Source organism: Ambystoma mexicanum, chromosome 3q, assembly GCF_040938575.1.
Source record: "Ambystoma mexicanum isolate Mex_15411 chromosome 3q, UKY_AmexF1_1, whole genome shotgun sequence".
Lineage (NCBI taxonomy): Eukaryota > Metazoa > Chordata > Amphibia > Caudata > Ambystomatidae > Ambystoma > Ambystoma mexicanum.
Genome location: NC_090926.1, coordinates 65,986,958 through 65,999,204, shown reverse-complemented (window position 1 = coordinate 65,999,204; position 12,247 = coordinate 65,986,958). Strand labels below are relative to the sequence as shown.

General features: G+C 48.2%; 1 protein-coding gene across 3 annotated transcripts in view; it reads left to right on the top strand.

The window, feature by feature from the left end:
- LOC138582127 (zinc finger protein 177-like) overlaps window positions 1-12,247 on the top strand; it is a 149,431-nt gene that overhangs the window by 21,067 nt on the left and 116,117 nt on the right. For all 3 annotated transcript variants that reach the window (XM_069653129.1, XM_069653130.1, XM_069653128.1), the window contains exon 2: window positions 7,556-7,676. In XM_069653129.1, coding sequence (XP_069509230.1) covers window positions 7,556-7,676 — 121 coding nt within the window. The remainder of the gene's footprint in view (window positions 1-7,555; window positions 7,677-12,247) is intronic.

Sequence of the window (12,247 nt, the reverse complement as noted above, 5' to 3'; positions counted from 1 at the left end):
AAAAAAACATCTGGGCACAAATCGGCCAGAGGGTGAGAGCTGTTGGCACCACCCCCCGCACCTCCAGGGACTGCCGCAAGCGGTGGGATGACTTGCAGGTGCGGGGCCTCCTCTCCGCCAACCGGAGTCAGGCTATGCAGACCGGAGGGGGCCCAAGTTCCTCTGTCAGACTTGAGCCATGGGAGGAGACATGTGCCGCATTGATTGGTACCGAATCAATTGAGGGCGTCGGCGAGATGGAGTGTGGGGCAACGTCGTCTGCCGAAGGAGGTGAGTGTCCAAAGTCTACACTGCCAATCGCCATTGCATGATTTAAACTCCCCCAAGGGCCATGAAAGGCACCTTCTCATGTTGCCTTCCCCCCATCCAACTCTTCCCCCCCATCCAACTAATGCAGAGCCAACTTCCAAGCAATCAAGGGCCAAGTGCAAGTACATAATGCACATCAACCATAGTGAATTAACTTGCACATCCCATCATGCACACTGTGCAGCCGGTTTGGCAGTGTGCCAGCCAGACTGCACATTACCAGGCCAGGATGAGTCACTCCGAAACCTGTGTACATGTCATACTCATGCACATGTACCACTGCTGTTGCTACACCCAAAAGGCCACAAACCCCAATTGACTGAAATGTGAATGCAGCCATCTATGCAATTAGGACATCGTACAATCACTCATGTTGGCCCTCTCTTCTACCCCCACCGGCGCTGATCATGACAGCGGTGAGCCACAGTCAAGCCGGCCAACCACCTCCATGGGCAGTGGAAGGGTCTGGCGCATTCCTGCACCGAGGCCAGTGGAGGCTGCACCACCCCAATCCCTCCCAGCATCAGCGCCTGCCACAATGCCCACCCCAACGTCAGCACAGTCCAGCATTTCTGGGGAGGTTGCAGCTACAGGCCCCGAGGAGAATGTGGACAGCCCTTCATCCATCTGTGGGGCGTCTGAGGAGGAGTTCCATCCCACAGTCCACACCCCGGAGCCCTGCAATGTCCCCCTGCCCCCATGCAGTGACTGTGGAGAGCCACAAACACCTGCCTGTAGTCCTCCTACAGACACGCAGGGGTACGATGATCGTGGGCCAAGTTCACCCAAGTCGCTTCAGTGATGGATTCCCATCAATTGGCACATGTCGTGTGAATCAGCTTGCTGATCTATTCAATGACTTCATAGAGGACAACCGCCAGGCCAGGGTGGGATGGCAAAATGAACTCGGGGAAATGCGCCAGACACTCACTGACAGCACCAACAGGTTGTGTGAGACAGTCACTGACCGCACAAACTGTTTGTGTCACATCCTAGGACGCATAGCCAATGCCCTTGAGGCTACCCAATCAAATCCGCAGCATCAGCAGGAGGAAACGCCCTCATCCAGTGGGACCACACCAGCAAGCCCACCAAGACGCACTCTGCGTTCCATGCGGCGCAGGGATATGCCTCCCCCGTGCCCCGGGAGCATGAATTAATAGTCAATGCTGCCACATGTGGCCTTAACGTACTACAAGGGACTACTGTTGTTGAGTTGGGGGGAGGGGGGTGAGGGGTGAGGGTTTCTTGTGGAGTTGGGGGGAGGGGGTGGTGGGTGAGGGTTTGTTGTGGAGTTGGGGGGAGGGGGGTGGCTGGAGGGAATGTTCACACGCATCCATTTTTTTCAATACACTATTGGTGTTGCAAAGTTCAACCGTTGTGGACATTCATCATTGAGCATGTGTATTATGACGTCTGACAGTGCATGGTCTACAAGTATACACACACCCAGTGCCCTGTGTGCCCATGTAATGCCACCCTCTGCTGACTTCTGTTCTGGTTATTATGTCCAATCATTGTTTGGCACACGACATGTCCCTCAAGTGCACCGCCTCCATGATGCTTTGTTGCCACTTCCTCCTCCTTCACTCCATCTTCATGTGCTGCTAGCAGTCCCATGTCAGGGGACAGACGCAATCCAAAGGATGCACATTTTGTTCAGCTTTGCACATGACATGGGGATCTTGGACACCACATAGCAGTAGATGGGTCCCCCACCAGTCTAGCTTCTGCAACTCATATGTGCCTTATGCAAGCCAGGTGACTGCTTCATCTCCACGCATATGGGTATGGCCAGTGTTTTAGTGCTCCCTGGGCCTGTTCTGTGGGTTACTGACAGGGGTCATGTACCATGGTGTCAAAGGCCAGCCACCAACGCCTGCATGTCTAGCCAATTAAGGTAAGTGTTTGAACTGTCACTGTGGAGAACTGAACTTGGCTGACATGGCAGCGTGTTACTGATGGCCATACGCACATGTCCATGGATGCATTTCTCCCATTCATGGCCACATTATGTGTCCAGTTCAATGGAATGCTGTAGGGGGGTGCGTCTACAAGATGGTCCATGAACAATGGCACATACATCTCGTGGTACATGCTTCGTTGATGCATGCAGCAGTCCTGATGTTATATCCATGTAGTGCTGTGTACTGTGTGAATCCGTAGTTGGGTGTGTTGTATGTAGTCAGTGGCTCGTAATCTTCATACTGCTCTGATCCATACTATGGTGAATTCCAACACTCCTATGGGTGTGCCAAACCGGTGACGTGGTGTGATATCCCTGCTGCCCTCAGTTCAATCCACTCCCAGGGATGAGTCTCCGGTGTGGTGCCATGCTGGGGGCAGCCACATTCTGCATATGCAGTGTCTTCCTGTATGCCCTTACGGTTGTGGTGGCCGCCAATGAGTGGTGCATGTGTTGTGGGATTTGGCCTTGTCAGATGTCGGAAATGTTGTGTTTTGTATATGCCTTACTCCATCGATGTGGGAATCTGTACTCATGTGCCGCTGCACTGGGTCTGTGGCAGGGTGGTTGGTGGGGTGAACATTGTGCACTGGCTTCATCATTTCGACCCAGGTTGTTCATGCAGGCACCCACCTCATGGCACCAATGCACTGGCATGACACAGTCAGACGACTCACCAGGCAGCCAGGCACGTCATCCTGCATGTCGCCTCATGCAGCACGGTAGCGTGGTGATCAGCTGGCCCATTGAGTCATGAGTTGTTCCTTGATGTCGGGCCCACCCATGTGTGATGATCTTGGTTGCGTTGCATTCCATCTGCACGTAGGGGGAGTGGAATTGCTTGCAGTCGCTATCCGCCACCTGCATGCCATGCTGGTCCACCTATGACACGTGGGTGCTGTCAGGGGCACCCATGTCATTTGGCATGCCTGCATGGGGGCCAACTTTAGTGTTGTATATCTCCTGGGTAGTCCATGTTAGGGTTTTGTAGGCCCTTGTGTGCTTGGGGAGGTGAACCAGCACTTGTTTATGTGTCCGTGTAATGGACGGTTGTGACATGCCATGCATGGGCCCCACTGTGTGCTGGTAGGTGCCTGTGGCATGGGTGTGGGGCGCAGGCAACACCTTCAGTTGTACCAGGATAGCAGTGTGTATTTGTATCCTGCTCGCTTATCTCGTTATTTCTTGGCCCACATATGGTGGTGATGGTGTCACAGTCAAGCTGGTAGGGGGTGTGTATCTGCTCAGGGGTTTCCTTGAGGGACCGGACATGCTGCGTGGGAATGGGGGCTGCTGGGGTGGTGACGGAGGCTGCACTGGTGCTGCATGCTGGGCCTCTCTCCCCCTCCTTCTCCCCCTGTGTCTCCTCAATGGGGGGGCCTGGTGTTGTTGGTGTAGTTATTGTGGTTGTGCCCTTGCTGTCACTATTGGTCTCATCTTGGTGTGGGAGGGGGTGTGGTGTGTGGGTGTGTTCCTTTTCTGCTGTGGCAGACTCCATTGCCTACACCTGTGCTGATTGTGTGCACCTGTGGCTCTAGGAACCACTGCTCAGGGTTCTCTACTCCTTCTCTGAGATGCCTGTATGGACTCCATGCCGGTAAGGTACTTTACGGGCTTAAGGAGGCCATTATTTACGTGTGCTCCATACTTGTGATCAGCTCCGGTTTACGCGCGCGACCCAAGACCGATAATTACGGCATCGTGGTTTACGGTGCCGTAATTAGCGGTCTGAGAGGTCAGAATAGCCTGTAGCGGTAAACGATGCCGGTAAATCATTACCGGCATGGTTTTTCCCTTACCTCCAAGCTCGGAATGACCCCCATTGTCTTTTATTATTTCTTAGAGTGTGAAGGCTTTCTCAGCAAATAGGTGGGTGGAAATATCTCCAAGGCCCTTAGCTTAGACTTACATAGCCAGTAGTCCTTCTTCAGCCTCCTCAGTGTTGGGGGTATTTGATGGGCTAGATCGTTTTCTATGATATTCATGTTTATAACCTTATTTCTAGGATATATTTGTTAATTTATCAGCTCCAAAAATGTCCATATTTTTTCTCTATGCTTTCTTTTTCTTCTGAGCAACATGCACCTTCAGACCTTTGGCCCATTACAACACAATAGGTTGCCCCCCCCTTTCTTTCCATAGATATAGCTTTAAATGCCAAATTATTATTATATGCTCCACTCAATATTTGGAGTTTGTCCCCACAGTCACATTTTGCTCTCATCATCAGGCCGCTTAGAGTTGTATTCCCTAAAATGTTCACACTTCTTGGGGAATTAAATGTGCCCAGAGGCAGACATTCGCAGCAGAGTCTGCATTTGTACTTATTGTAGCCATGTGTAGGATTTCATTTGCATTACTTCCAACAGAGACCTCTGGAAAGTATTTAATTGTTAATCCCATCCATGCACCTCTTGTAGTGGTGTGAATGTCTTGGTAGTTATGAACTCCCAGCCTGCAGCCACCTGTAACCAGTGCAGAGCCACATCCCGATGGAGCACATGCCTTGTTCGCTCAAGCACAGCTGACTTCATATCTGAGCCTGGCTGCCATATTTTGTAACAAGGTCCCCTATGTTTTTAATTGTGTTTTTATGTGAAAGGGCTTATTTTCACTTGAAAATTTCAACTCTTCCACTGGTCTTGAACTGAGCACAAGTAGAAGCCTTGATCGTGTTTTGGTAGGAAAGCCAGTTAAACTAGATCGTAGTTATACAGGTTTCTAGACAAGTCTGATCTATGAAAGTCTCGTCGAAACAGGTTCTTCCCTATTCTTCCAAAACCATCGAGGACCACATTGACCCCCTCGCTCCTGCCCTGGCTGACTTCTGCAACCACTCTTTTGTCACTGGAGCCTTCCCTTCCCCCTGAAGCACTCTTGTGCACCCTCTTCTTAAGAAACCCTCAGCCGACCCCTCCTGCCCGGCAAACTATCGCTCGATCTCCATCACTCCTTTCCTGGGCAAACTCCTGGAAAAGCTGGCCATCTCCCAGCTTAATCTTCACACTGAAACTGTTTGTTGTCTCCATGACCATCAGTCTGGCTTCAGAGCAGCCAGAAGCACGGAAACTGCCCTCCTCAACATCCGTGAAGACCTGCTCTCTAACCTTGATTCTAATCTGTCCTCATCTTACTCGATCTCTCTTCTGCCTTTGACACGGTCAACCATGTCATCCTGCTCAATCGTCTCTGTGATGACCTGGGTATCACCAATCAGGCCCTGCCTGGCTGACCTCGTTCCTCTCTGATCGACCCTCCCAGGTCCAACTTGGGTCCTTCCTTTCCTCTTTCTCACTCTCTACCTGTGGTGTTCCCCAGAGGTCTAACCTCTCCCTGGCTGTTCAACAATACCTGGCACCTCTTGCCCACCGCATTGCTGCTGTTTGCTCCAACTTTCAGTGCAATGCGGATGACACTCAGCTTGTTTTCAGGCTCCCCTCTGCCACCTCTTCTCTTTCTCTCATCTCTGACTGTCTGTCTGCTATCCAGGAGTGGTGTGCCACCAACGATCTCTGCCTTAATGCCAGTAAGACAGCAATTCTCCTCATAGGCACACCTGCACCATCCTTTCCTGTCACTCTCTGGCCGGCCTCCCTTGGTCCTCTTCCTGCTCCCACCCGTGAGGCTAAGAACCTCTGGGTCATCTTTGACTCCACACTCTCCTTTTATCCTCACATCTCTGATGTCTCTAAGAAGTCTAAATACCAACTGCACCTCCTCAGAGGTATTCTTCCTGTCCTCTCTTTCCCCCAGAAGCTCACTGTCTCTAGAGCTCTGGTTCTCTCTAGGCTGGACTACTGCAATTGCCTCGTTCTAAATTTGCCTGCTTCTAGTCTCTTTCCTCTGCAACTCATTCAGAACAGGACTGCAAGACGTGTCCTTGGCCTCAAGCCCAGGGATCGTATCTCTCCAGCACTGAAATCTCTGCATTGGCTCCCAGTGGCTGCATGGATTAAGTTCAAGACCATTGTCCACAAGGCTGCCTGGGGCCTGGGTCCTCAATACCTCCAACTCTTTCTTCGTAAATACCTTCCTACTCCAGCTCTTCGCTCCTCCACCTTCAACTCCCTCAGGGTCAGTGGCTTGTCCAAGCAACGAGTTGGTGATGAATCTCTTTTTTCGGCTGGGGCCTCCCTCGGGACCAGCCTTCCTGCCTCTCTGAAACTCAAGGAGAACCATCTAAGGTTCCGGTAACACCCCAAGACCTTCCTCTTTGCTTCTGCCTTCTCTCTTACTCTACCCTGCTGATTTCCTGTCTGAAAATGCACTGGGCAACCCTCTGATTTCGGGGCCCAGGTCCAGTTGCACACCCGCACTGACTCCCGGCAACCCTTGCACTTGGTTCTGTAACCCTACAGTCCACCTACCTGCACGTTTGGACACCTGCTGTCTGCACCTACCCTTGCACCTGCCACCTGCTGGCCGCACTTCTTGTTATTGTTTTGATCTCATGTAGAGCACTGCCCCCTCCCGTTTCCTCTGGCACTTTTCCCCTCCTCTCCCCTGCACTTGCGCGATCTCAATGTCACTTGGCCTAGTAAGATTGTTGTCTCCGTCCTCCCTCTTTTCCACCTTCCTTGCCTCGTCGCGCCTTGAAATACTTCTGTATAGGCACGTTACAAATGCCATATCATATTATCATATCATACATGCTTTTAACCCGGATCCACTTGCAAGCATATTGGGTTTTCATGATGTCTACTGTACTATTAGGAGCATTCGAGTTCGTTTCAGGTGCTTGTTTTGTTTGTAATTGTTGTATTGGTTTCAGTAGATATTTTTTCTAACCTGTCACATTTCCCACTGGGCACATATGGACTAATGTTAAAAAAACCTACTGGACATCTTCCATGGAAAAAAGATTGCAATGTATTTTTGTTCTTATTTAGATGTTTGTGGTTTTGAATGAGTTTCCTTCATAATGAAATATAGAACTTGAAACCATACTCTATGCACTGCCTGAACAGATGGATACCTCCTGCTGCCTCTGTGTTGAGACCAGCAGGGCGTTTCACAAAATAGGAGTTCAATATCATGTACTGTTGACTTACTTGCAAGCACCATCTTTGCTTAAGGACCCAGGCGTATGTCTCGCAGAACTTTCATAAGTAAGCATCATACATGTGCAGTTCACCATTTCTTGTGACTTAAGAGAAGGAAGTGCTGGATAGGTGAAAGGTGTTACAGAGGAAGGTTGAAGTCCTGATATTTTCAGCATAATATATGACACTCAATAGTATTGATGGGTTAGTAACTTAATCCTTTCTATTTATCGTGCAGATTCCATTCCATGAAGCTTCTGCCTATTTCTCTGAGGAGGAGTGGACGCTTTTACAAGAATGGCAGAAGGAACTTTACAGCAATGTGATGAAAGAAATCCACCAAGCCTTGCTATCACTAGGTGAGGATGCACCGTTTATCATTATGTGAAGGTTTTACAGTAGGTGCCCCCTACCCGCTTCATGCCCCTTGACGACTCGAATCCGCTGAGGTATAGCCTGACCACTTGGGTATCTCCTGGTTAGTCTATTACACGGGGATTCTTCTAAAAGTGTGTGTGTGTGTGTCACAGCTCTGCTTCCTGTACATCACTGAAGATGATTCCTGAGTAAGTAAGATGAGATTCTGCTAGGCAAAGGTCAGAACATTTGAGGGAGAAAATGTCTGTCTGGCGTAGTCTGTATCATGTGTCACTAAGTGACAATGATGAAAAAAAATATTAGACCAAGTACCAAAGTGCTCTTGTTGATGTGATTGTTTTATCTATTAAATTATATGTCTACAGGATGGCTTTTAAAATGTGTTAGAATAGTCAAAAGCAGATTGCAACATGAGGCAATGGGAATCCTTTCTGTGATTACAAAGACTTATAAAGTGGAGAATTTAAAATAGGCACAGCAAAACCTTCCTCTCAATGCAAGAATGAAAAATTGTTCCAGTTCTTCCAGCTCCCTTTCCGGGAGAGACGGTGTAGTTTGAACAGGTCTGTAGTTGCTACTAATTCAAATAATTCAGCCTTCTGTTCCAGCTACTAATTGTGGACTTTATATGGTCTCTTAACCCACTACTAGCTGATGTGATGAATCCGATGGTAGTCTCTCCCCATGTGGCCAGGGGACGGCAGCCTCTACCTGATCCTGAACCTAGGGGCGGCTATATGAGGGAGGATCACATGAGGGGAGACAGCCTTGGGGAGAGTATAACAGCATCATCGGATGACACATGGTATCCCCCGTTTTTCTTTTGAAGATACCCCATCCATGCCCAATATTGTCATACCTCCCCTCATCCACCTTGCAAGGGTACTGAAAACCTTTTCACAAGATCTGTATACAAGCTGTCAAAATCTGACTTGCCTTTTAAGACTCATGAAAACACCTTCTCAGACTTTACCTACAAGTCATCCAGAACTGACTTGCCCTTAAAGATTAGTGAGAACACTAGCCATACTTTACATGCAAGTTGTCAAAAATGGACTTGCATTCCCATAAATTCAAGAATACTGGGACGAAGAAGATGAACTGAGTAATACAGATCAAGGGAGGCCAAGAGCACAAGCTGCGGTCTAGTTGTTGTGAGCGCATACCTGCAGTCGGGAAATGTAAACAGGATAAGCAGCTGACAAAGGCGATGCCGGCAGGAGAACGCTGCTCCTCTCGGTACAGACCGAGTGACTGTGGGGCTGTGGCGCTGGAGAGTGTTCCGTGGAGCCAACCAGATCAAAGACCAGGAAAAGGGAAGCTAACCGCGAGCGACAACATGCTGCAGGAACGACAGGAGCCGACGGAAGGTGTCTGGGAGTTTGCAGGTGTTGGAAGGCAGCCTCCACCTTTCCAAAGCCCGAAATGGCAGAGAAGAGTCCAGCAGGATCCGCGAGAGGCAGTGAAGCCAAGAAACAGAGGCGATAGTAAAGATGAAATTGCTGAATCACCACCACTGGCTTATTGCTGGAGGAACAGAATACGCCAGCAAGAGCTGGTGAGTCCACCGAAGGGAAGCGGGGACACCGGGGTGTATTGGCAGCCATGCCAAACCCGAATAATTGTTAATGAAGCACAAAAAAGAGAACAAATAAATGAGCAATGTATAAAAAGGGAGAACAGAACACATGTAAGAGACTTTCAAGTTTGTGAGTGTAGGCAATACGCATTTAAGAGAATCCCGGGCAGGATAGTGTACAAGGTAGATACAATACAAGATCAAGCAAATATAAGAGACTATCAAGTTTGGAACTGTGTGCAGAACCCACATAATAATGAGTTGTAAGGGGTCAGAAATGAGAGGCGGACACTAAGTCGTAATATTCTCATTGTCAGACATTTTTGATTAACAGAAATGGGTTGGATAAAAGCCTCTCTAACCCTATCCTAAAGAAGAGTTTCCCTGCCTACAAAATTAAAACTACAGATCAGTCCGTGTCAACTCGTTAGAAACGTAGAAACCTGTGTCCTAAACGTTCTAATCTGACCCTCACACTAGAAGCAAACATCTATTAAGATAAATCCATCAAAAAGTGTTCTCCAAGGAGAAACCCTTGGATACATAGGATGGTTCCCTTCCCCTGGAGGTTTAGGTAGGATGGCAAAAGTGTTTCTTTTGAACAACAGTTTCTTGGTATCACAAAAGTGTCACTTTATCCAACAATTCATTTGATTCTTTATACTAGATTTAGAACGTTCTTGTTCAAACAGTACATTCCACGACATCCAGCACTTTCTTGATTTCTTTGTACTGGATTCCCAAAGTTTTTATTCATATATTAAATTCCACAATAAGCTTTCTTTAACTTCTCTTGTACTGTGGAGGATTTGCCTGGCATACTTCTTTACCAGGAATACTCTTGTGAGCTGTTCAGATCTCCTGGTATGCTCCCATGCCAGGTATCTTACCACAATGTTAAAAAGTCTTTGTACGACTTCAAGTGCCTGGTGTATCTACCTACCAGGACTTCCTTCATGTGTTTCTCAGATTCCCTGGTATAATTCCCTGTATGGTATTTTGTAACATGGTTAAACTTTCCTCTACAACTTTGGTGTTTCTCCTTGCATAGTTATTTGCAAGGAATCCTCTTATGGGTTCTTCAGATCCCCTGGTGTACTCCCCTGTCAGGTACCTTCTCATAGTTTTAAAGTTCTTATACAGTTTCAAAATGCCTGGTATATTTGGTTGGCAGGACTTATTTTCTGGACTTCTTAGATCCCTGGTATACACCCCTGCCAGGAATCCTTCTCTGGGGTCCTGCAGATCTCCTGGTATACTTCTGTCTTTTTCACTATGGCACAGCAGCATCAACTTTGTTGCATTTCAATGTGTTTACTTAGGGTAACACCTGCTCCAGCTTTACCCCCCACATTGACAATACATGCGTAGGTATTTGTTCAGGTTTTGTTGCTGCACTTTATCTGGTCGGTATTCAGATATTCTTCCTTTACGGCAGCGCTTTAACATTAGATGTTGTCTGATTTTGAACCGCTTTTGAGCATTGTCCATAATAGCAGTCTAAAATAATTCATTCACTTGATTGCATGTGTGTCGGTACGTCCCAGGATCCCCAATGGCTCTTGACAGACTCACTGGTAGTTTGCAGCATCTCAAACTTATGCCGTGCCTCTGCGGTGAAGCTTCCTCCCTGGGATGGCTTCCTACATGATGCAGATGTTTCTCCAGCATTACCTGCAGCTCTGCGTTCACTCGCCGGCTTCCCTCTGTTGCTTGGACCGGAGAATGCTCCTTCCTGGCACGGCCATACCTCCAGGAGCTCCTCCTCCGCCCCCAGTGCTTAGATGGTCCTTCAGGTGTGCCTGCTGCCTCTCTCCTCACTTCACGCCACGCCGGTATGTTTGACTCATATTCGCAAGCCGCTTTTTCCAGCACAGTTCTCTCCTGTTCTACGGTGTTGATTACGTCTGCCATTTTTAAATGTCCAGCGCACTTGAGGTTTAATCAAACAACTAGTCTGCACATTAGGGTTCGGGCTTCGCTTAGTCTACATTAACTCCTCCCTCCTCGTCTTCGTCTCAGTACTTGAGGCTTTATGGGAGCTGAAATCCATAGATGTTATTGGATTTCTAATATCAGATGTTATGTGTGTTGTGAATGTTTGAGGTATTTGTCTACAAAGGAAGGGGTTTCTGGTTTTTACAATACAGGGGATTTGTGGGATGACAATACGCCATCAAGAACTTGGGTATTATAAGGTCTTTTTCAGGAGGAAGGTCTTCTTCAGGAGTAAGGGTAGAATACAGCGTATTGTCTGATGGAGTTACCACCTCACTCCAACAGCTGTCTCCTCCCCATGTGACCCTCCCTCATATATCCACCGCCAGGCTCAGGATCAGATAGCGACTGCCGTCCCCTGGCCACTGGGGATGAGGTAATCGCTAGAGAATCACTTATGACTCCACCGGATCCATCGCAGAGTATGCCAGGCAAATTGAAGCTGCAAGAAAATAGAGACTACCAAGTTTGGAAGTGTGCGCAGAGCCCACAAGAGAAAAGCCCTGGCAGGAGAGTATACCCGGCAGTTCTGGAACTTTTGTGTTGGAGTTACTCATTATCCTTTTTGAACATGTATACACTGCTGTTGGCCAAAGTCATTTCCCTTTCACCGTAGCGTGGATTTTTAGAATGCGAGGGCAAGAATAGTAGTTTGGATACAGGATTTTTTTACTTTGGACATTCTAACATCCGACAGGCCCTTAGTTTTATTTTGAGGTAGGGAAACGCCTCTTAGTGTAGGGACAGATAGGCATTTGCCAAAAACCTTTTCTTTTGTCAATAAATGTTTATGGGCAAAACCAAGAGTCTCTGTGTCCCCTGTTTCCTCACACTGAGTATAACAACAAAATCCAGGTTAACCACTGCAGGGCGATGAGTTGTTGGCTACCCTGGACATATAGACGAGTTTCCAGTCTCATTTGCTGGGCTCTTGCCGTTATAGTTCCTGTAAAATAGACCAAGCGTGGTCCTTCT